Source organism: Erythranthe guttata, chromosome 10, assembly GCF_056151865.1.
Source record: "Erythranthe guttata isolate IM_541 chromosome 10, IM_541, whole genome shotgun sequence".
Classification (NCBI taxonomy): domain Eukaryota; kingdom Viridiplantae; phylum Streptophyta; class Magnoliopsida; order Lamiales; family Phrymaceae; genus Erythranthe; species Erythranthe guttata.
The window spans coordinates 1,018,388-1,043,666 of NC_142542.1; the positions used below are offsets into that span (position 1 = coordinate 1,018,388).

The following is a 25,279-nucleotide window of genomic DNA, read 5'->3' on the forward strand; positions in this document are numbered from 1 at the left end:
AACTCTCAAGATCTTAAGTTCATTCTATTAATTTCATATTGTTTTTTTTTTTTTTTTTTTTTTTTTTATATTTTATGATCAAAGAAAAAGACTACTGAGAATTGATGTTCCCTCAATGAAATCCTGAAGTTGAATATTGAGAATATTAAAATAGATTGATGCTCACTTATTTAATACTGAAATAGCCCTATATTGTCATCAATTAATTCAGTAGGAGACTATCACTATCTCTTGAAGTAATATATATATATATATATATATATATATATATATATATATATATATATATATATATATATAATGAGTTGAAAACTATACAATTTTGTATATAAATATTTAAAATGTAAAATAGTTTACATATAAAAAATGAGGGTCCACATACTAATGGTGTACAAAATTATATTAATGAAATGGGTGCATGTTGGTCGGAACTGGTAAAGCATTAAATCATGTCACACCATTCCTTTGCAAATTGCATTTACATACATTTGTATATTTCATTTATTTACTTAGCTTTTTTCCCTCAAATATATAAAATAAATTATTTACTCGGCTTCAATAAATGTATGATACAAGTCCAATTAGATGTCACAAGCCCACTAGGCCCAAATAGATCAAAAGCCTATAGTCTGCCCATTTTGATTTTATTACTTGGAAATTATTAATGAACAGATTAATTCAATAAGAAATAAATTAAACAATGTTTTAGGTTTTAATGATGATTAGATATGTTAACAGATTGTATTTAGATAGCTGTCAGATGCCAGACTTTATGTGTACAATTGCATGTGAAATTTTGTTCATGTCCCACCACACATTTTCATCGTACCCAATTTACCACAAAATAATATTTTAGTAATTATTATATGATTTATGCGGATAGTATGTAATTGGGATTTAATTTTGGACTCCAATTTTTCCAATTGAAAATTAGGAAACAAAAATTCCTTAAACCACTAATGTTAAAATGTTTGTTTGCTTACATTTTCAAGATTTACCAAACACAGCCTAAATTCTTTTCCACTTCAGGTAAATCGTGTTTTAAAATCATTTTACTTTAAATTGTTGAAAAAAACAATATCATTTATATTAAAAAAAAAAGAAAAAAAAATGATAAAACAATCATTAGTTTGAAGGCAGCAAAAAGTATTGAATGGCAGTTGTATTCCTAAAATATACATAATAATTAATAATATACGTATGATGGGACCATCATTAGTGATGACAAAGTGGTAATTGGGACCAGCCAAACAGGCCTTTACTGAAACTTAAGAAAAATAGCCAAAATCTACTTCCAAATTCCAATCAATCATTTCAAACTGCTACCATTAATCTTCTTGTTCGTTATCCATCTATGCATCATGTGCCCCATACACCAATGCTTTCTGAGTTTGTCCCGATGGATGAAAATCGGAACGAAATTTTCAAATTTCAACAATTTCGATTCTTATATCAAGAGTTTTTTTTTTAGATACAGTTAGTATATCATTTAAAATATACATCCAATTTCGATTTCTGATCCAACTTTAAATTTTGAAAAAAAATATCCATTTTTTTTTCCTAAAAATCACACTTATAGTATTTATTTTAATATGTATTTTATACTAGAGGCAAAATTCAAAAAAATAAATTTCAGTCCGATTTTCACACTAACAAGGCTAGACAAAACACATAATTACATGTGGAAAAAAAAAAGCAATAGGATTTTAGGTATCCTGATTTTTTATTTTTTATTTTAATTTTATTAATATATATATTTAATAATTGAATATTTGCAGTAAAAGTGAGAGGGGCCTTTTTGAATGGGTAAGGGCCTACGTAGTTGGGTGCAGATAAGAGATATGGGGGCCTATGGCAATTTTAATTGTACAGAGGCCCTTTAACCTCAGCCCAAAAAGTGTTTTGTCGTATTCTCTTCAGTTTACAGCTCAATCTCATCTTTCAAGGACCCATTATTTACTCTTGAGTCCTTTTATTATGATTAATTTAACGTTTAAGTCCTAGGCTTTAAATTTTCTAAGATTAATATGAGGAAAATACATTTAATTTTTTATTTTAATGAGTAAAACAGGAAGAAAATACTCCTTATTGATAGGAGGATGAATAATATTTTCCCAAAGTATGACCATTTTTTTCTTTTTCTTTTTTTGGTTCAATTTTTTGGAAGTTATTTTTCCTCTTTTCTTTATTTCCCTTTTTCTTTTTTGGGAGATTTGGTTTTTTTCCTAAAAGTCTTTAGTACAAGATTTCTTTTGAAGTAAGCATTCCTAGCTTTATACCAAGTGATGATCTATCTAAAATAATAAAATATTTTGTGCCTCCAATATGAATTGTCATGTCAATTTGGAGCCTAGTCATGTGCAATTGGCAAAAGATATATATACCAAATGTTCAATTTTCAAGATTTTGTTGGAGCGGGTAGGAATTATTTTTTCTCAATGCCATAAGATAGTATTATTCTTTTTTTTTTTTCTCAATGATTAATATAATTTTGTTTTCATCATTTGGGTTCAATTAAGTGTTTGCAAATTACAATTAGTAGGCCGTGCGGAGTAAAAGAATTTTTTTTACTAGTTGAAAGTTAACTTTTTTATCATAATTTCGTTACATATATCTTCTTATGTATACGGTTATTTATCTGTTACCTCAGGTGTAGCGTGCTTATAAATGATAAACATTTATTATGCAATTCATCGAGTGTAGCATAGTATAAACTTGTATTTATACTATTTGATTGACTCGTCATTTCATTTTAATAAAGTTGTTTTGAGGTGGTAAAAAAGATTGTGGCAGACATGAAGAAATAGAGACCGGACTTGGTTGCCTGAAATTTGCTTTTGTGCACGAATGGTAGAATCGTACTAGTGGTGGATCAACCCATTTTCCATGGTGGAAACTCATAAAACCACTTTCGAATATTCCTTTTCCTTTCTTGGAAATTGAAGTGTTTAACTACTTTAATGTTTACCAGGGCTGATGATGATAATTACTTAGATCACCTAGGGTAGTGTAGAAAATGAACTGGGAGAGCAAAGCGGATCAGTAGTTTGACAACTTGTTTAATTACTTTAATGTTTACCAGGGCATTATCGTAAGTAACAGTGCCAAAAAAAGAAAAAAAGGGTAAATTACACCCACACCCCTGAGGTATGCTTAAATAACTTTAATGTCCATGTGGTATTGATAATTACACTCTCTCCCTTGAAACGTAGTTATAAACTCTAATGCGATAATGTATTGGATACGTTATTACGATAGAGTTCTAACGGACTATTGAATTCATGAAGTGGTGAAGACAACAAAGAGTTATGAGTGATTTAAGAAATATTGGGGGATCCATTTCACCCCATAACTCCCCATAATTCTATGTTATCTCCATTACTAGCTAAAAATAATATTCTATTAGAACCCTATCGGAACAATGTATCCATTGCATTTTCCCGTTAGAGTTTCTAACTACGTTTTAGGGGGGTGAGTGTAATTATCGATATCATAGGAACCTTAAAATTATCTAAGTATACCATAGGGGTGTGGGTATAATTTACCCCAAAAAAAATTTTAATTAATTATTACATAAATTAATATGGACATATATTTGGTACCAACATTTTCCTATTTGGGCCCTGCAACTGCTGAATAAGTTTTTCATATTTGGCCCACTAAGTCAATTCCTTGCCCATATATTAGGCCTGTCACGGATATTAAAAAAACTTATTAAGGCATTGTTAATTTTTTTGTTTAGTAATAGTATTTCTCCGAAAATATATTTATATTTATTAATATTTTTAACAATTTTCCTCAAATAAATTAAAAAAATAAATTCTTATCCTCCAAACATGAATTTACCGTTACGGTTAAAAATGTTAAAAAATATGAATACCTATTTTCCAAAACCTAAGGACATGATTTAAGTATAATAGTTTATGTTTCCTTTCAAAATATAAACCAATATTATTTTCGTTCTCGAATTTTTATGCTAAACAAAATGAAAATTAAATAAACACCACGCCAAAAATTGCCTTGTGAATTAAATAAATATGAATTGACTAACTAACACCTATACATAGAGTTGGGCAAATTAAATTTAATTAAATCTTTGAGTAAATAGCTGTAAAGTGAGATAACCATTAAGTTGTAACCATAAGAGAAATGTCTCAACAAACTATGTATACATAGATTATAATAGTTAAGTCTTTAAAACTCGGATTAGGCACTTAACAAATCTCAATGGACTATATATAGATCATAATAATTAATTAAATTGGCAAATTGAGTTTTATCTAACAAGAAGTTAGATAAGTTCTTACACAATATTCAACATTTGTTACATGTACATTGTCTGAACAGATTTTGGGGTTAATGATGAAATGGACATAGAGCAAATTAATAACTCTATTACATTATTAGTGTTGGATAGAGTTGATGTGTGGTGATGTTTTTTTTTTGTTTGAGGATATTTAATGTGGTAAAGTGACATATTTCAACTAATTTCGGCTGGTTTATTAGAGTTTGGTAACACAATGTTTTGGCTGGTTATAATCCAATGCATATATTTATTAAATTAAAAGTATTTGTGAAATAAACCGTTTTAGTAGGTATGACCAAATAATATGTACCAATACCATCATGCATGTGACCCTTTAGGGAGGTGCCCTCCCTCTTATTTTGCAATGGGGCTGTTTTGCAATCTTCGTCCCCGCCTCGTCTCAAAATTCCTGTCTCTATCTCTGTAGAAGTACTCTTCGGGTATTCGTATCCCGTCCCCATGAATATTATGTGGGTATCGCCGGTACCAGTGGCGGAGCCACCCTTTGGCAAGGTTGGGGACTCCAGCCCACCGTGAAAATATGTTAATTTATACTGTTAATTTATACTATATATAGCTTATTGTATATTTAGCCCATCAAAATAATCTAAATTAGCCCACCCACCAAAACCCAAAATATATTTCTTAAAACTAATGTTATTTTGTATAGTTAAACAATTACTTGAAGACATTTCAAGAGAAAAAATCACCCCCTTTGTGTGAATGAATCGGGAAAAAAATCATGGGTGCTACTCCCGAATCCCCGAAAATTCTAAGTACACCATAATCGAAATTTCTGACTCCGCCACTGGCTAGTACACATCTGTAAACTCTCTGAAAAGTTATATATAAAATATATTTTCGAGACAGGACAAGTCAAATTGTCATTCCTATGTGCAAAAGTTCAAAACTTGCACAAGAACTTGGTCAACTTTTCTCCGTATATGTGGTTTAATTTTAATTGCTTCCAAGTAAAAACGTTTCTTCATAAGCACGACAAAAAAATGTAAGAAAATTAAACACTTGATTTGATATGGTAGTTGAGACTTGAGAACCCCCATATCTAACTTCTTGAAACTTGGATGATAAAATATATTCATAAACGCACTTTTTAAATTGGGACCCCTAATTTATTTTTATTTGTCGGCTCGGCTTGAAATAATTTAGAAATAAATTTTACTGCAGTTAAATGAACAAGTAACTGATTTTAAGTTTTTTTTTTCTGGAGGGAAATAAGTAGTGGTTTAACTGATTCGTCAGTTGAGGTTCATAAAATTTAACTGGATCTGGTAATAATAATAATAATCATATAAATACTGGGTTTGATGTGAGTCATGTGACCCCATCTGAATTTATGATGATTTTAATTCGTAGCCATATAATATTACCTTGTGCCATTAATTAATAACTTCGCATTATTAATTCATTCCATCCCAAAAATTTAATTATATTTCTTTTTTATCTACAATATCATGCATTGTAAATTGACAATTAATTTTGTTTTTAATCGAAACGACAGTTAATTTAGGGTTAATGAAAATAGGAAATTATACTTTTTCTGACAAAAAAAAAATAGAAACTCAAACATGAAATAAGCCAATGCAGACGTACAATATTGAACGTTCGAGATTAATTATTTCACGACAAGGCCAATTATATGTACTCCACTTCTATTCAATAAATATAGTGTGTTGAAGTTGGATAAATTGTCAGCGTCCTTTACTGCACAATTAATAATTATTTCATTTTTTCCTCCAATAAAAAAACGTTCTGAAAAACACAATTAGATTTGTGAATAAACATAGACTTGGGTTGGCTAAGCCGAAACTATAATGGCGCGGCTACGGCGGCGTATATATATAGGGAGGTGATATTCGCGGTAGCAAAATTACGAATGCGGGTTTAAAAAAATCCACTCTCTACTTTCTTTCTCTCTCTACAATTTTAGCTTTTATATTAGAAATCATTCCAAAACACATGTTATTGTAGCCATTTGAAAAAAAAAAAGAGTGCATCGAATGAGGATCGAGATACGGAATCCAACGAGGTAAAATTTGTTCGTTTTTGTTCTTTAAATCGCGAAAACAAGACCCACGACCAAACTGGGAGCTAAAAAGTCCGATTCACGCCCGGTTTGGGCGCGTAAAAGTGTTATCCGCGCCCGATTTGGGCGCCCAACACAGCTTTCGGCGCCCGGTTTGGGCGCGCTCTGTGACTGAGATTTAATAAAAAAAATTACATATTTATGTTGGCACAAGGATTCGAACACGGGACATTATTTTAAAAACACAGGCTTACCTAACCAACAAGGCTAGAGCCATTTTGACAATAAATTATTATTGAATTGTATTTATAGACTTCGTTATACTTCGCAAAAAAGTAATAAATATACGCTGCAGGAAAGACTCGATCACGGGTCTATTGCGAAAAAACGAGATGCCTGACCAACTAGGCCAGAGCAAGTTCATTAACTGATAATTATTTAAATATATTATATCATGTCATTTATACAGGGATAAAAAAAAAAATTGAACCGGACGACCGGTCCAGAACCGGCGTCCGGACCGAACGCCCAAACCAATTTTCCGCGCCCAAAACAGGCGTGTGAAAGCAGTTTCCACGCCTGTTTTAGGCGTGAAAACTGCTTTCACACTCCCATTTTGGGCGTGGAAGATGCGCAGTTTTTATTCAAAATTGACCCCCAAATCGCAATTTTTCTTCGATTTTCATATAATTAACAACAAATTCAATATATATAACTAGTTTAGATGAGTAATTACCTTTCAAATTGAGGAGATTTTCGGATTTGGAAGGATTGTGAGAAGGATTTAGGATTTTTGTGAAATTTGGGGTTTTTTTGTGGTTTTGGGGTTTGAGTGAATTGGGGAGTTTTTAGAGAGAGAAAGGAAATGTATTGTGAACGACATTCGTAATTTTACTGCCGCGTAAATCATTTCAGATATATATATATTACATTATAATATAAATAAAAAAAAACTATAAAGTAGGCTAATTGAATGTTACCATATAGCCATTATATTCAACCACTTTCATACAACTGTCTACGTTTTGTTCTTCGAAAAACAGCCAATCATATAATTACATTACTCAATTATTTACAACATTTAATCTCTCTCTCTCTCTCTCTCTCTCTCTCTCTCTCTCATAACAATCTCATTTTGTGTACAACACAACAACTTTGACAAACCATCTTCCTCATTTCTTTTTAAACCCCTCCATCCCACCTTGTAATAATAACATAATAATCTCAACAAACATTGAACCAAAAACTATACACACTTCATCCCTTTTCTCTCTCCTCTCTCTCTCTCTCTAACAAAATGGTTTCTCGTCGGAATTTCGAGCCGATAACGAAATGCAGCACTAAAGACCGGTCCAACCAAACGGTGGCAGCTGACCTAGACGGAACACTCTTGATCTCCACAAGTGCATTTCCGTACTTCATGCTCGTTGCTCTAGAAGCCGGTTCCCTTATTAGGGCATTCCTTCTCTTGGCAGCTGTCCCCTTCGTCTACTTTGTCTACTTGTTCATTTCCGAGTCCTTCGCAATCCAAACCCTAATTTACATTTCCTTCTCGGGTCTCAAAATACGTGACATCGAGCTCGTCGCACGGTCCGTTTTGCCAAAGTTCTATGCGGAGGATGTGCGGCCAGAGACATGGAAAGTGTTCAATTCGTTCGGTAAGAGATGTATAGTGACTGCGAATCCTAGGATCATGGTCGAGCATTTTGTTACAAATTATTTGGGTGCGGACAAGGTACTCGGCACGGAATTGGAGGTAACGAAAAACGGGCTGGCCACCGGGTTTGTGACGAAACCGGGTGTTCTTGTTGGTGATCTTAAGAGAATGGCGGTTGTCAAGGAATTCGGGCCGAATGTGCCCGATTTGGGGCTTGGTGATAGAGAGACCGATCACGATTTCATGTCGATATGCAAGGTGATCAGTTCTACATTATCACTAATTATATATAATTAAACAGCTTTTTTTTTCTTTCAAATTTGTAGTTAATTATGCATGTGTATGTTTGGATTAATTCTCGATTTTACGCTGGCAATCTTAATGAATACGATCGTTTAGGTAAGGTTCGGTTGGTGTAGTTTGAACAGTTTATCACACCTAATTTTTACATGTATATATTCTTACATATCTATCATATGACAAACCCATGCACATCTCATGCTATTTTTTTCATGGCGTATATTCGGATAGCGCTTTCTTCATGTTTTTTTTTTCGACTTTTCGATATTGCATATTTGTATATAACAATGTCATTATTGCAATTTATGGTAAGTTACAGATCAACTTTATGCACTTCTTCATTAGTTTAACTTATAAAAGCCACAATTACTAGCTAATGGGGCCTCCCATCTTATAATTTCATGCACATATTTAATAGCTGCCTACTTTTAGTACCAAGTTAGGTAATTCATTAATGATTTCTCCATTTTTGTTATTAACTACAACAATGTTTCTTGATCTACCCCAAATTAAATAAACAAACTAGTACTACTTAATTAACACTTTCTTATATGTCACACTCAATAGTACTTAGTTGGACCAATCAATAAAAATAGGAAATAATTAAGGATCCATTTACAGAGCTGTCCATTTTATTTTAATTTAAAAAAAATTAATTTATTACAGGAGGGATACATGGTGCCAAGAACAAGAACCGAGGCATTACCGAGATCGAAACTTCTATCGCCGGTCATTTTCCACGAGGGCCGTTTAGTGCAAAGGCCGACGCCGTTAGTGGCACTAATCACGTTCCTATGGATGCCGATCGGGGTTGTTTTAGCCCTAATTAGGGTTTACGCCAACATCCCTTTACCCGAAAGAATCGTACGTTACAACTACATGATACTCGGGATCAAACTCATCGTCAAGGGCACACCACCGCCGCCGCCGCGGCCGGGACGCGGCGGCGTCCTCTTCGTCTGCAACCACCGCACCATCCTCGACCCGGTCGTGACCGCGGTGGCGCTCGGACGGAAGATCAGCTGCGTGACCTACAGCATAAGCAAGTTCTCCGAGCTGATCTCCCCGATCAAAGCGGTGGCGCTGTCGAGGGAGAGGGAGAAGGACGCGGCGAACATACGGCGGCTGCTGGAGGAAGGCGATCTGGTGATATGCCCCGAGGGGACCACCTGCAGGGAAGCGTTTCTGTTGAGGTTCAGCGCGCTTTTCGCGGAGCTGAGCGATAGAATCGTGCCGGTCGCGATTGACACGAAGCAAAGCGTGTTTTATGGGACGACGGCGCGTGGGTACAAAGTGCTTGACCCGTATTTCGTCTTCATGAACCCGAGGCCAACTTACGAGATCACGTTTTTGAATCAGTTGCCGCCCGAGTTGACGGTTGGTGGCGGGAAATCGCCGATCGAGGTTGCTAATTATATACAGAAGGTTTTGGCGGGAACTTTGGGGTTTCAGTGCACTAATTTGACTAGGAAGGACAAGTATGTGATGATGGCCGGGACCGATGGAATTGTTCGGTCGAAGAAGTGATATTTTCATTCTTGGATTTTCAGATGTTCGTTTTCTTTTTTTTTTTTTTTTTTTTTTTAATTCATCGAATTCGAGGAAAAGATGGAAGTGAAGAAGTTAAATAGCAAGAAATTGAATTCGTTTGTAGGGTTTGTGAAAATGGTGATGCTTTCATGCATAATTAATAATAGCCAATATGTATATTTGTTATTCAATAATTGATTAATAGTGTTTTTGTTATGAAATGCTCTAAGAATTTGCCCATCGAATGTATATTAGTAATTAGTGTGTGTGTGTGTGTGTGTGTGTGTGTGTGTTCGTGTTTGGAGATTCATTCTGAAAACTTAGTCGGATGAAACTCGAATATATGAATTTTAAGAAAAAAATCGTATGAACCGTTCGTTTATTCAATCGAACTCTAATATTAATTCGATATGTATCACATCATTAAGTTAAAACGCATTTATTGAAATTCTTAATACCTGCTCGCAAAAATGAAAAATCACTATTATTTAGTAACGGAGGGAGTAGTTGGTAAAATAAATACATGCAGCAAAGAAGTAAATGTTTGGGTATATTGTTTGGTTAGAAGATGAAAATTATTAAACCTTGAGGAAATGCTTTAGGTATGAGTTATTTTCAGGGTGATAAATCTACAAGGACAGTGAATAATAGTAGCATGATATTTATGGCAGATGTTTATTTACAGTGTTCTGGGATTCCAGTTGAATCATCACACACACACTTTTTATCATAGTCAATAAGACAAAGGTGTCGTGATTCACGTGAATCAAATGTTTGTTTTCATACAACAATTATTACACATACCAACACAATCATGATTTTTGGAAGGGCTTTCATTTATCTGGAAAAAAGGTGGGTAACAGATTGTGTACAATTGAAACCGAATTTTTGGACTAATTAAAAAAAAAAATCAATTCGAGATTTTTGATTTTTTGAGAATCAGTGTGATTTGATTTTCGATTTTTACAATTCGATATTGTTTTAGGGCTAAATTACAAAAAAAAAAATCTACTGTTCGGATAATTACAACCATCCCCATGTTCATTCTTATGATGTCAAATTTACCTATTAAATGAACAGTTTTTTTGTAAGAAAATACGTAGTTCAGAAGGGTGATCGTAATTACCAAACATATAGGGTGTTTTTAAAATTTAACCTAACCTCAAGGGGAGACCGTAATTACCATAATATATAAATATGACCAAGCTACTTTTCTCATATAATAAAGGAAAATTTGATAAAACGATAATTAAGAAGTATCCAATGCTTTAAACTCGGCCCAAATCCCCCCCAAAAAAATGGATCTAACGTGTTTCCAAGGCCCAAATTAAATGTTTTTTATTGGGCCTACTCGATCCATTTCAGCCTAGTCACTCATCACTAAATACAAAGAAACTCTGCAAATAATTTACATTTTACTTTATTTTTGCATTCTACACAAGTTTTGTGAAATGTGATGATGAACATTCACTTTGGACAATAAACTTAGACAAAATACATATGTTTGCATTGGTTTCGGAATACTAAGAACAAATGCAAACTTTTGTGCCCACAATCTAGCAAAAATCGGGTTTCCCATGCAAGTGGAATAGATTTGTCGATGCAAATCAGTTACCTATTTCTTGTTTTTGTGATGGTGGTTTCCCTGTTAGAGGCATTTTTTTCTCCCATTTAATTAATACACTATTTTAACTTATAAAATAAAGCCCAAAAAACATAACCAATGGATCTGAAGGTGAATATAAAAATTCATAATGTAACTTTATGTTTAGGTAGATTTCAAATATTTAGATTTGGGATATTATTTTTAAATTTATATAATTTAGAGTTATTGAGATAAAAAAAAAAAAAAAATCTTGACGAAATTCTTGTAAATCAAATTAAACGAATACATTTATTTTTTCAATAGCTAAATTAGGTTCTAAAAATTTATCATAATTGATTGCATCAAAATTCAAAAGTTTGTGTAAAGGAAAATCCAAGAATCTATGAGCTGACACAAACAACTTGGTAAAAAGATGTGTTCTACAGCTACTACTAATGTAATTTCATCGTACAACAACTCTTCTATTACATCATCATCACTCAAGAAAAGGACAAATCTTTCCGATTATACCAATCCAGACCTAATTAATAATCCACCGCAAAATGGACGACCCAACCGGCGGCGAACGAATCAAACTCAACGTCGGAGGCAAACTCTTCGAAACAACCGTCTCCACTCTCCGCTCCGGCGGGCCCGATTCACTCCTATCCGCCCTCTCGAACCGGCCGGCTCACGACCCCGTCTTCATCGACCGCGACCCGGGTATCTTCTCCACCCTCCTCTCCCTCCTCCGGTCCAACCGCCTCCCCTCCACCGCCAAACGCTTCTCCAATCAAGAGCTAATCGACGAGGCCATCTACTTCGGCATCGAGTCCCAGCTCCGGTCCGCGCTCGCCCCGACCCGACTCAACGGCATAGACGCCTCCGTCTTCACCACCGTCAAACCCTCATCCGACGGCGTCGTTTCGGACTTCAACGCCATCGAGTCCGACGGATCGCTGTGGGTGGCGCACGGCGGCCAGATTACGGTCTACGATTGGAATCTCAGCCACACGGAAACTGTACGGACGCATCTGGATTTCATCACATCGGTCAGAAGGATCCATTCCGAGATTGCCGCCGTCGGGTCCCTAAACGGGTCGGGCTTGCATCTGTACAATACGGCAAACGGGCGCCGGGTCCACTCCGCCGAATGGGTCGACCCGTCCGATGTGAGGATATACAAGGCCCGAGTCCACGCCATTGCCGACTCAGTCGATTCAATTTTCGCTTCATACAATTGCCACCACGGCGAGAACTGCATATTGATGCTGGATAAATCAACAATGAGGGTTTCGTCGGAAATCGGTAGAATAACAGGAAATTCATCGAAGAACATGGTCCCCACGAAGCTGAAGTATGTACCGGAGATGGGAATTTTAATCGGAAGCTCCGTGACATCCGGGTCATTCGGGTGCGCTGGTTATATCCGTTTGTGGGACCCTCGAACCCGTAACGTGGTTTGGGAAACGAACGAACCGGGTTCGGGCCGGAGCAGCCGGTTCGGCGATTCGTTCGCGGATACCGACGTTGATATCGATGAGCTGTCGTTGTTCAAGATTTGCTCGAAATCGGGTGATTTGGCAATGGCGGATTTGCGTAAATTGAGCGACGATCCGTGGGTGTATCTGAAGGAGAAGAATCCGAGTATGAGCAATTTGGGAGGAAACGGTGGCGGTAATTTTGTGGTGCATTGTTATAGAAAGCAAGTGTTTGTTGGTAGAGAGGGTGAGTTAGAGGTGTGGTCAAGAATCGAGGGAAACGATGAAAACGAAGGAGTGTATATGTATAGAAGAAATTGTGTGGATAAATTGGAGGATTCGGAACGAGGGGTTATTAAGAAAATCGAGGGGGGTGGAGATAGGCTTTTTGTGACGAGAGAAAACGCTGAAGGGATCGAGGTTTGGCAAAGTTCTCACAACTCGGGCGTTGTCTCGGTTTTATGATCGGTCGATTGAATTGATTATTTATTCGACATATGTTTCTCAATCACGAAAGAAAATAGGTAGTCATGCATCGATAGTTACGGACTTTGTTGTCGGAAACAATAGTGCATTGTTTGTATAATATGCGTCGTCGCAATCGACATGGTTCTGTATTTTAATCGACACGGTTCTGTGTTTTGTTACCAGTTGTGTGTAAAGCTTGGAGTAAAGAAGTCCTTGCAATTGCTGGTGAGTAAGCAACGACTTTGCAAGTCAACGTCTTCTGCGTACGTTAATTTTTGTTTAGTAACATCTGATTGGTTTCTTAGAAACTTCTTACCGCCGTACAACTAAGCTAAATGGAATTACACGATAGAGACAGATAGATACACATCCAATGCACTATTTCAACGCGGTATTGAAAAAAAATAAAAAAAATTAGAGCAAATGATTATGGAATTTTTTTATATCAATTTCAGCCAGAATTATGTTAATAGAATTTGAATTTAGTTATGGGGTGTCCTGTTTTCCTCGAAGTTGACTTTCACCAATTAAAATCAGCCATGGTCTCTCTTTTACGCGCTACCAAAAATATATATATAACAAGCTACATTATCTGTAATTACAACCAGTCCAAGGTTTCTCAGGCGAACAAAAAAAAAAAAAAAAGAAAGAAAAGAACAGAGTAAGAAGCTCTAATGGCAACGGTTGGCAGAGTAGTTGGTAAGTACATGATATATTAGCCGCTAATTGATCATCGATTTTCGTCGTAATTAATAATTTTCTTGAAATTGTTCCAACATTTTTTTTAATTTGGCAGTGCTACTATGGGTGGACATATTGGCTATGTACGCGATGTATGTAATGATGTCGTACTTAACCAACGTTTGGAAGATCGGTTTCACACACGCCGCCGCGATAGTCAACATCTTCTGGGGCGTCGTCTCGCTATCTCCTTTATTCCTATCTTTCATAGCCGACACCTTCACCGGCAATTACTGGATGCTCTTGCTCTCCAGCTTTTCTTACAGCGCCGTAAATTACTTATTTATTTTTCCCTTTTTTTTTATATAGTCTTTTTATTTCCTATAATCTCTAAAATCTTTTTTTGCAGGGATTAGGGTTCTTGACAATGTCGACGCCACCTGTACTGGCAAACAGTATGGGGAACTGCAGGGAATACAGCCCCGAATGCATCGGTGAAGGCCAAAAAATACTTTTCTATGTAGCGATGCCGTTGATAGCTTTCGGAATGGGAGGTCACATGACTTCTTGGAATATTTTCATGGCGGAGCAGTTTAGTGGAGAAGAAGACAATCTCGACGAGGGCACGTTTTGGAGGTTCTTTTGCAGTGTTTTAGCTGTTATCATAGTCACTTTCGTTGCCGTATTAGGACTCCCGTACGTAAAACCGTGGTCCCTACGGTTTGGTATTCCTGCAATATGTACACTTGTCGCCACACTTCTGTTTTTGAGCGGCTCGTGTTCTTACAAGTATTTCAAGCCAATGGGAAGCCCTTTAACCGTGTTTTTCCGAGTCTTTGTTGCCGCTTTTTCGAACTTGTTTTACCGAACTCCTAAAGATAGTAAGCAGCTTTTCGAGATCGATAACCCTCAGCTTTACTCCGTTCCACACACGAGGAGCCTCAGGTTATTTATTTATTTATTTATTACCCTTTTATTATTATTATTATTACATAATTTAATCTTACAATTCGGACATCGATTTTAACAGGTGTTTGGACAAGGCAGCAATTGTAATACCTACAAAGCCACTAGAGGAGCAAGCGAAGAACACGTGGAGGCTCTGTACGGTAACAGAAGTGGAAGAGACGAAAACCATCATACGCATGATTCCCGTGTGGATGACTTTCATCCTATGTGGCGTAGTCTCAGCCATCGGATTCACATACTTCATCGAGCAACTAGATCACCTGAACCCTAAAGTGGGCCGCCTCAAAGTCCCAACGGTAGCCCTTCTTTGGTTCTACGAGCAAGCCCAAAACCAATGCGTGGAACTCTACGTCAAGTTCACGAATGCCTTGGGAATATCCAAATCAAGAAAGCTAGCTCCTTCGTTCGGGATTTCAGTATCGATGATACTCGCGATTCTTTGCTGTATAACCGCCGCGAAAGTGGAGAACCGAAGGCTTGGCGTCGTTCAAAGGCACGGTTTAGTTGATAAACCCGACGAAAGAGTGCCGATGACTATGTTCTGGCTGCTTCCGCAGTTTGTTCTGCTCGGAGGGTTTAACGGGATTTTTAATTACAGTGCGATTAGTTTCTTTATCGACCAATCGCCTGTTTCGACGCATAGGTGCTTGCCGTTTTTCGTTAGTGGTGTTTCGGGTGTCGGGATTCTGTGCAGTGTGGTGTCGGTTTACGTTGTGGGGAGGATTAGTGAAAGGGGAGGGAAAATGAATTGGTTTCAACATGATTTGAATGGGAGTAGGCTTGATAAGTACTACTGGACATTGGCTTGGCTGATGGCGGTTAATCTTGTTGTGTTTATAGTTGTGGCGGTTTTTTACCGTTATAAGGAAGCTGAGCTGGCGGAACAACAGGCCGAGGAGTTTGGCGGGATTAATGAGCCGTACGATGATGATTCGAAAGGCTTATGTTGCTGCTGCTGTTAGATTTAATATAGTAATAAGCATACTATGAAAAATATTTTTTTTTAAATCTTTTTTTTTTTTTTAAATCATATATTCGTGCATCAATACAAAATTAAAAATAAATTTCTTAAGTGAAAATTAGAAAAGTTGGATTCGGGATTAAGTATTGTTAGAATTTAAGTTGTATATAGCCAGTTTCTAATGAAAGCTAGTATCAGTATGACAACTGAGGCTTGCAATGAATTGACGTTTTTACCCTCAGAATTTTCAGCTGCCTCGCACGGCACGTGCAACGAGAGTTTAACGAAATTGGCAATTTTATGGGACCATATTTTCTCAAAATTTCACATGCTTTCCAAATGTATAATTTACTGTTTGGGCCATTTAAACTGTTTTAATTGTACAATTAAAATACTATTTTTTATTTGTGTTTTTTTGTTTTTTCAATATTATGAACGGGTCGAGTTTGACAAATTACCCCAACCTTATCATGACTAACACGTTAGTTATCATAAATTAATTGGAATTTTGAGATCATTATTTCTCTAAACCAAAATTATATTATACTAATATTTTCCAAGTATATATAACTATATGTACAACGTTATCTTTACATCAACATGGATATGTAAAATGTATGTGTCTTTTTTTATGAATATATATAGACTATTCTTGTATCATGTTGTATGGATTTTATTAGGAAGTTGACTTTCACCATTTCAAATTGTAGTTTCGTTGACGAAATATTAATGAAATTGCAAGAACATGGTACCTCGTCCTTATATTTCTAATAATTAAATATATATACATATATATGTATTTTGATACTGTATATATAAAAATTGTAAAAATTGTAACCTAATTGTCTATATAAACGATCAAACCAAGTTTTTTTTTTTCAGGCAGAGCAAATTGTAACATATTGAGAATCTCAAATGGCAACATATGGAAGAGTATTGGGTAATAAGCACATATATATTCCTACACACACATACACACACACACACACACACATATATATATATATATATATATATATATATATATATATATATATATATATATATATATATATATATATATATATGTGCATGTATATATATTTTACCTTCTATTTATTGTTGTTGTGTTTGTATGCAGTGCTGGCATGGGCAGACATATTGGCTATATATGCGATGTGGTTGCTGATGGCGTACTTGACCGACGTTTGGAGGCTCGAACTGTTGGAAATTTTGAGTATTTGACTCAAATTTTGTTGAATATTTAAGTGGTTTAATTTAAATTCTCAAAATTAATTTTTGATGAATGATAAATTAATGGATCATTTAAAATATTGAAGTGTGGAAAATAATAAAGTGAAATGCCACCATTGAAAAAGATGGAGGTGTTTAAGCACCTATTAAATTGAATAGGTATGTGATTAATGGGAAAAGGTGTGATACCTTTTCATGAAATTATTTTCCTAAGAGTTGTGACTTGTGGTCATAACCTTTGAAAATCTATAAATAGATTCCAAAATCCACCATTTGAAATAGTTCATTATTCACATGGAATTCAATACATTAATTGAATTCACTTCTCGTCATAAAATATCATTGCATATTGTTGCATTAACAAGTCCTTTCTTCGTGTCTTATAAAGTCCTAACCGTCGTTTCGTTCGCCGTGTTCCAATAATTGTTGTGCTGCTTTGTTGGAACTGAAATAGTCGTTGTATCTTGGGAGACAATTGCCATAAACCGAGAGCACTGCACGGGGCAAATTTGTCTTAAGGAGAAAGAACCTAGTTCTTGCCTCGACTACATTTTTCTTGTCAAACTTCTGTCCAAATTTTGTTCGTTCCCATTTCAAAATACACACACCCAAATATAACAATCTTAAGACAAATTTGTTAGTTGTATTTTCGAGATGGAGAAGAAGATATTCCACTCAAAATCCAAGAAGTTACGAAATCAAATTGGAGGAGAATGTCATTTTCGGACAGAACACAACGTCTATGTTTCAACCCATTTTCGGAGGTGATACGGTCAGAATCTGTAAAAGTATCATTTCACAAACGTTGTAGAAAATCAAGTTAGCTTTCCAGAACATGTTAAATCATCTAAATCGGAGTTCATACGGAGGAGTTATGACGAAAATACGAAAGGGTGCCAGAACTGCCAACACACCTTTTCATGAATAATGCAACCGTTCGTGAAGCAATGCAACCCCAGTGTACCAACACGTCTCTAACACTTTATGGTGCACGAAATTTTGGTGAAAGAAGACCAATTCCAAGAATAATGATGGAATCATACCCTAAATATGATGAGGTTTATATTATTCTCAATTCTTGAATATGATTTAATATTTTCGTGGTTCCATTGTAGGTGCAATTTTACACAGCACACATGCTTCGACTTTGAGGCTTAATTTGATCATGATCCAATCCGAATCTAGAAACTCGTGAAAGACAAAAGTTGTAGGAAATTTCGTTGGCTGTTCGGATCATATTGAATCAACAAAATCGGACATCGGATGCTAAAGATATGATTAAGTTCTTCAGTGCTGCCAAAACTGCCGAGTACGTTTATAATTATTCCGGGTACGCCTTTTCATTTATAAAATAGTATCTCATGCAATTAAGTGATAATATTATATGATAAATAATATGGTATTATATGAGATAGAAACATGGTTATGTTGCATGATAATGTTATGGCGTAGTAATAATGCAATATAGGTTATAATTGGCATGATAACTTTATTTATGAGAGCATGATAAACCTTGAATGTTTGAAGCATGTATAGATACTTTGAATGTTATTTCGATATGTTGAGATGCTTGGACTACTCTTGATATATGCATTAGATTTTGCTGAAATTCGTATGCATAATTTAAATTAAATTAGTGCATAATATTATGAGGTGTAGTATTGTCGCATACTTGAAATAACATATAATAATATTTTTATGATATTATATTATTTATATGATGTCTATGTCAATGAGTACTTAGAATTAGAAGCATATAATATATGTCTGTTGAAGCATAATTTTATGAATTGAAAATTATGTTGTAGTACGTGATTAAACGTGATTAAATTATATGGATATTTATGCTATTATGTAAATGATTTTCAGCATGCATAATGATATTTAATTGGATAATAGTTTATTGAATGTACGAATAAATTATTTATTCCATGTTAATTTTGAAATGCTTATTTACATATAAGTATTTTGTATGCATATATTATATGATGCATGTGAATATTTGGAATTATTTAATTATAATTATGTGCATATATGTATGTTTATGAGCTCATGATTAGTTCCAAATGTTATGTTATATCATAAATAATTCATGCTATTTGTGATATTATTATGTTTAAACTCAATATTTATTATATTGAAATCAAGTTGTTGCACTTTTATCTTTAAAATGATAATTTCGTATGTGTGTGCAATTAGAGGCATGTAATATTTGAAATTGATATACAATCGAAACTCTAGAAGCTAAATTTCTAAATGAATATTTGAGCAGTTGTTATCTAAAAGAACATCGAAGATGATCGATCTATTGGATTGTCTTAACTTTTGGATATTGTATTCATAAGACATAAGTATACCTTATGAATGAATTTGATGGTGTTGAACATCTGATCCATTTGTAAACAACAATGGTTGTTTTTTTTTTTTTTCTTGCGGAAAATGTCAAACAATCTCTATACGAGAGATTATTGTGGCCAATTGCACCGTTGGATCAATATTTCTATATTATGAACGGTAGGAGTTTCTAAACTCTAGATTTGAATTGTGTACAAACTGTCACAATTTGATAAGAACTTTCTTGATTTGAGTATCTTGAGAAGTTTCTTATAGTGTGTTCTATTAAGACAAAATAAACACACATTGGTGATTTAAAAGATTGTACAATTTATGAGAAAAGTATTTGTTACTTTTGTGGTATTTATACCAAAATTTTATTATGCATCTTTGTTAAGTAACAAAGACGAGACCTTAGAAGCATTTAAATGAGAATGATCATGGTATATGAATAAAAATTGTTATTCAAAGTGATTGACGTGGATGATATGGAGTATTTTTTGACAAGTTTTGTACTTATCAAATCTCTAGTCCTTATCAACCACAGTTGAAAGTATTGAGAAATGAAATACTCGAACTGTTAATGAGTAAGAAAGCCATGTTGATAATTCTAGAGTAAGCTAGAATTTGTGGGGGAGATTATGGCTCACCACTTTCTCATTATTTTACCACATAAAGGTTTTGGACCATAGAAATGTGGGGGTGTTTTGACTAAGGTAAATGTACCAAAAGAGCCTTAAAATGTTGAAATGCATATTTATTGAATATGCTAAGTACGAAAGTGCTCAAGATAGTCATTCTTGATGCAAATAAATGTAATGTCTTTGAAATTAAATGTGTTTGAAAAATTGGATTTTGACCCCAAGTTTGACAAACAATTTAAGTGGATTCCATTTGAAGTTATGGAATAAAAACTACACTTTGACTAGATACATCTAGTGTGTTTAATTTCTCAAACTCGAGTAGGGGTGAATGGGAAATTAATGTATATGGAGGTGAAAAGTCACCATCCATCATTGACAATGAGCTACATTTAAAACACTTTATTAAGTGTAAATGATTAGTTAGAAATATATCTCTCTATGAGATCAAGTGGTAATTTATAAAGTGATAAATAACCAAATCAACAGTTTGATTTTGATTTTCTAATTTATGGGTTAGAAAATGAACCTCGGGCAATTAATGAAGTATTGTCCACTTGGGGGTTAATTGTCTTTGAGACAAAGGAAAATCAGTGAAACTCGTATAGTATGAACTTAAATAAGTTCTAAAGCAATTGCACAGTTGGTAAGAATTGTTGTCAAATATTTTAAAACTTGGCGAGTTTGAAAAGTACGTGTGTGATAAATGCACATAAGAGTACATGTTTTTGAGTAAATGACATGTTAATCATGCGGTGTAATCATGGTACTATCATGAAAACTAATGAAATATTAGTAAAAGATTTCAATGTGGAAAATATGGTCCCATTTATGCAATCTTATTGAGATTAAAATCACTAAGGATTTTATGAATTATTGGAGTCTCTTTATGTTGAGACAATGCTAGTCATATTGAACTCATCAATATAAGACTATAAAGAATAGTGGTGAACAATGGTTCAACTAAAATATTCTTGAATAGATTGTAGTTTAATGAACTACATGTTGATTGACTCATTAAGCAAGTCAAGTAAGTAGGTAATCCTATATGTAAGAAGATATCCAATTAAACTTGAAAAGTAAATTCATACGAATTGGATATGTGTTACTAAGATACTAAGTCCATAAATGATTTTGTACTGTGGAAGTCCTCAAAATAAATGTATAACTCGATTCACTATGGAATTTGAGACATAACTTGGAAGTTAAAGAAAAATGTTGGATAACTCCATAATTTTCTAGAGGACATTATGTGATGGACTTAGTTGGTGCTTGAAAATAATTGTAGTAGTCACTTGGCTATACAAAAGAGCACCAAATAATATGTGAAATGGTAAAGTCTCGATCGTAGACGTTACACCATTTAGCAATTGATATCTAGTGAAATTATAAACGTTGACTTTACGAAGTCAAGAGATAATTTGGTTGATCCTTGACGAAGGAATCAATAGAGATCAAACGTGCAAGTTAGTGATGGGAATGGGTCTATAAACCCACAACTCAAACGAAAATCCATGATGGTAACCCAACCTTGTAGATTGGAGATCCCAAGATCTTGGTTCAATGGGACAACTAAGTTATGGAAATTCAAATCGAGCACTTGGAAATAATTCCTACCATTCCCTAAAATCCAAGTGCTACCTGTCGAATGTGGTAAGGTTAAGTATAGTGACTTTTAATGATTCCTATGACCTTTTAAGGTGGAATACGGCAGGGTATTCTTTATGGGAGATCACCTATTTAAGTGTGAAGTATAGGGCCGCTTCAATGAAACACTTATGAATCCAAGAATTGGTCCAAGGCCGAAATGGACACAACGTGAGAACAAAAGACGTTAGAGATGTTATTGTGTAAGTGTTGTTGTCTTGGTTTACACAAAAGTTGATTAGTTCAAGACATCGCGTTCACTAAACAACAAGTAAATCCGACAACATTTTACTAAGGAAGGTTCAAAGCCATAAGCTACCTCTCCCGATGCAATAACAAATCGCTTGGACTTTGAAAGTGTCTGCATGCATTAATTTCATTCATGTGGGGGATTGTTGGAAATTTTGAGTATTTGACTCAAATTTTGTTGAATATTTAAGTGGTTTAATTTAAATTCTCAAAATTAATTTTTGATGAATGATAAATTAATGGATCATTTAAAATATTGAAGTGTGGAAAATAATAAAGTGAAATGCCACCATTGAAAAAGATGGAGGTGTTTAAGCACCTATTAAATTGAATAGGTATGTGATTAATGGGAAAAGGTGTGATACCTTTTCATGAAATTATTTTCCTAAGAGTTGTGACTTGTGGTCATAACCTTTGAAAATCTATAAATAGATTCCAAAATCCACCATTTGAAATAGTTCATTATTCACATGGAATTCAATACATTAATTGAATTCACTTCTCGTCATAAAATATCATTGCATATTGTTGCATTAACAAGTCCTTTCTTCGTGTCTTATAAAGTCCTAACCGTCGTTTCGTTCGCCGTGTTCCAATAATTGTTGTGCTGCTTTGTTGGAACTGAAATAGTCGTTGTATCTTGGGAGACAATTGCCATAAACCGAGAGCACTGCACGGGGCAAATTTGTCTTAAGGAGAAAGAACCTAGTTCTTGCCTCGACTACATTTTTCTTGTCAAACTTCTGTCCAAATTTTGTTCGTTCCCATTTCAAAATACACACACCCAAATATAACACGAACTCACACACGCGTCTACGATAGTCACTATCTTATGGGCTCTCTTTTCATTATTCCCTTTATTCCAGGCCTTCTTAGCCGACACCCTCATCGGCACTTACGGGATGCTCGTCATCTCCACCGCTTCATTTAGTGCCGTCCGTAAAATTATTATCCCACATCCCCTTCGAATTACTCGTATATCGTAAAACGTTCTTTTGGCAATTGAAATCAATTGTTTTTTTTTTTTTTTTCAGGGATTGGGACTTTTGACAATGTCGACTCCGCCGGTGCTAGCACACAGTACCGGAAGCTGCAGCGAATACAAACCCGAATGTATCGGCTATGTCCAGAAAGTACTTCTCTACACAGCGCTGCCTTTAATAGCATTCGGACTTTCTGGCCATGTGAATTTTTCCACTACATTCATCACAGAGAGAATCAACGCAGAAGAAACCGATTCCGAGGGGAATTGTTGTGGGAGGTTTGCTTACGGTGATTTACCACGTGTCATACTCACTGTCGTTGCAGTCTTAGGGCTCCCTTACATTAATCCGTGGTCCCTACGGTTCGGTATTCCTGCGATATGTACTCTTGTCGCAACTCTCTTGTTTTTCAGTACCTTGTGTTCGTACAAGAATACTTTAAAGCCAAACGGAAGCCCTTTGACGATTCTCTTTCGAGTGTTTGTGGCCGCTTTTTCCAAGTTGTTTTACAGAATCCCCACAGATCCTAAGGAGCTATTCGAGATCCAAAATCCTCGACTTTATTCGGCTCCCCATACGATGAGCCTGAGGTTGTTATTTAATAATTATTAATTACCTTCTTTTTTTTCTTGGATCTTTTTTCCAGATTATGATCTCAAAATTTGGACAGGTGTTTGGACAAGGCGGCAATTTTAATGCCAACAAAGACTGTAGAGGAGCAAGCAAATAATAGGTGGAGGCTTTGTCGGGTTACGGAAGTGGAAATGACGAAAGGCGTTGTGCGCCTGATTCCGGTGTGGTTGACTTTCATCCTATGTGGCGTTGTAAAAGCCGTTGGATTCACATACTTCATCGAGCAATTAAATCACATGAACCCCAAAGTTGGGAGCCTCAAGGTTCCCCTCGTACTCATTATTTGGTTCTACGAGCAAGCCAAATTAAATGGTGCGCAACTATGTGCTGTTTTTATTACCACTTTAGGTTTCATCACCGGGTCGAAAAAGCTAGCTTCTTCAATTGGGATTGCGATATCGATGATAATCGCGATACTTTGCTGTATAACTGCTGCGAAAGTGGAGAGTCGAAGGCTTGGGGTGGTTCAAATGCACGGTTTAGTCGATAAGCACGATAATAGAGTGCCTATGACTATGTTTTGGTTGCTTCCTCAGTTTCTTTTGCTCGGGGCATTTGAGGGGTTTTTCACCATCGGCAGTATTATATTCTTCGTTGACCTATCCTTGATGCAGGAGTTCATTGAGCAAACCCTTGACTCGATGGATGAGCCCATTGACCAAACCACTGCCTCGATGCAGGATTTCATTGACCAACCACATTTCGTGATGCAGAGGTACTTGGGGCATTTCAATAGTGGATTCTCCGGTATTGGGATTCTCGCGAGCATTTTGACGGTGTTCATTGTCGGGAAGATAAGTGAAAAGGGAGGGAAAATGAATTGGTTTCAACACGATTTGAATCGAAGTAGGCTCGATAAGTACTATTACACACTGGCTTGGCTGATGGCGGTTAATCTTGTTGTGTTTGTAGTTGTGGCGGTTTTTTACCGTTACAAGGAAAACCGGTTGAAAGATCGAGAGGCGGCTGCACAACGTGGTGGAATATAATTCACGATGACAACTCAAAATTCTTCTGCTGCTATTATAAAAATGCTTTATTTAATTATTTCATCATAATAAATTAAAGGTTAAACTGTATAATACTATGTCATGTTTAAATATTTATTGGGTGTTGTATAAGATTTCTTCTAACTCTTGAATTTATTAAAAACTTTCATTTAGGGCAATTTTTAACAACTACTATGTATAGTCTATATATTATATTGATCAAGTAAGTGTATGTTTGATGATTAATGAAATTGAAATTATATTATTAAAGAAAGCGACAACGACTTTACATGTCAACTTCTCATTGTTTATAGTTAGTTGTAAGGAAGCTGAGCTGGCGGAACAACAGGCTGAGGAGTTTGGTGGGATTAATGAGGGAACATTGTTAATGTTCATTAGATATATCTTAATTAAACTGGTTGTATCTTCATCCAATAATTCACATAATTAATTGCTTCAATTAAAATTAATCAGATTTATTAAACATAATTAATATTATACTGCTCAAAATCTTTTAAACTATAAAATGGGGTTAATATTTTATGTTGAAATTTTATATAATATATATTTTGTCCTAATTCTGGTAAT

General features: G+C 35.1%; 4 protein-coding genes across 4 annotated transcripts; all 4 read left to right on the top strand.

Moving 5' to 3' along the window:
* The first annotated feature begins 7,335 nt into the window (after positions 1 to 7,335).
* GPAT6 (glycerol-3-phosphate acyltransferase 6) lies at positions 7,336 to 10,058 on the top strand. Its single transcript, XM_012976690.2, has 2 exons — positions 7,336 to 8,265; positions 8,974 to 10,058. The coding sequence occupies exons 1-2, from the start codon at positions 7,648 to 7,650 to the stop codon at positions 9,832 to 9,834; spliced, it is 1,479 nt and encodes a 492-aa protein (XP_012832144.2). The 5' UTR covers positions 7,336 to 7,647; the 3' UTR covers positions 9,835 to 10,058.
* Positions 10,059 to 11,736: 1,678 nt separating this feature from the next.
* Positions 11,737 to 13,624, top strand: LOC105953063 (BTB/POZ domain-containing protein). Its single transcript, XM_012976688.2, has one exon. The coding sequence runs from the start codon at positions 11,986 to 11,988 to the stop codon at positions 13,366 to 13,368; it is 1,383 nt and encodes a 460-aa protein (XP_012832142.2). The 5' UTR covers positions 11,737 to 11,985; the 3' UTR covers positions 13,369 to 13,624.
* A 209-nt stretch (positions 13,625 to 13,833) lies between these two features.
* On the top strand, positions 13,834 to 16,100 carry LOC105953064 (protein NRT1/ PTR FAMILY 5.5). The gene is made up of 4 exons (XM_012976689.2): positions 13,834 to 14,070; positions 14,168 to 14,382; positions 14,462 to 14,997; positions 15,083 to 16,100. The coding sequence occupies exons 1-4, from the start codon at positions 14,046 to 14,048 to the stop codon at positions 15,981 to 15,983; spliced, it is 1,677 nt and encodes a 558-aa protein (XP_012832143.2). The 5' UTR covers positions 13,834 to 14,045; the 3' UTR covers positions 15,984 to 16,100.
* A 6,788-nt stretch (positions 16,101 to 22,888) lies between these two features.
* Positions 22,889 to 24,727, top strand: LOC105952732 (protein NRT1/ PTR FAMILY 5.5). The gene is made up of 3 exons (XM_088824579.1): positions 22,889 to 23,021; positions 23,121 to 23,659; positions 23,740 to 24,727. Exons 1-3 carry the CDS (start codon positions 22,989 to 22,991, stop codon positions 24,689 to 24,691), a joined length of 1,524 nt encoding a protein of 507 aa, XP_088680705.1. The 5' UTR covers positions 22,889 to 22,988; the 3' UTR covers positions 24,692 to 24,727.
* Positions 24,728 to 25,279: the final 552 nt, after the last annotated feature.

Coding starts and splice junctions, on each gene's coding strand:
- LOC105952732 (XM_088824579.1), top strand. CDS start 22,989: ATGCTCGTCATCTCCACCGCTTCATTTAGTGCC. Junction 23,022..23,120: donor CCACCGCTTCATTTAGTGCC/GTCCGTAAAATT, acceptor TTTTTTTTTCAG/GGATTGGGACTTTTGACAAT. Junction 23,660..23,739: donor CCCCATACGATGAGCCTGAG/GTTGTTATTTAA, acceptor AAATTTGGACAG/GTGTTTGGACAAGGCGGCAA.
- GPAT6 (XM_012976690.2), top strand. CDS start 7,648: ATGGTTTCTCGTCGGAATTTCGAGCCGATAACGAAATGCAGCACTAAA. Junction 8,266..8,973: donor ATTTCATGTCGATATGCAAG/GTGATCAGTTCT, acceptor AATTTATTACAG/GAGGGATACATGGTGCCAAG.
- LOC105953064 (XM_012976689.2), top strand. CDS start 14,046: ATGGCAACGGTTGGCAGAGTAGTTG. Junction 14,071..14,167: donor AACGGTTGGCAGAGTAGTTG/GTAAGTACATGA, acceptor TTAATTTGGCAG/TGCTACTATGGGTGGACATA. Junction 14,383..14,461: donor CCAGCTTTTCTTACAGCGCC/GTAAATTACTTA, acceptor CTTTTTTTGCAG/GGATTAGGGTTCTTGACAAT.
- LOC105953063 (XM_012976688.2), top strand. CDS start 11,986: ATGGACGACCCAACCGGCGGCGAACGAATCAAACTCAACGTCGGAGGC.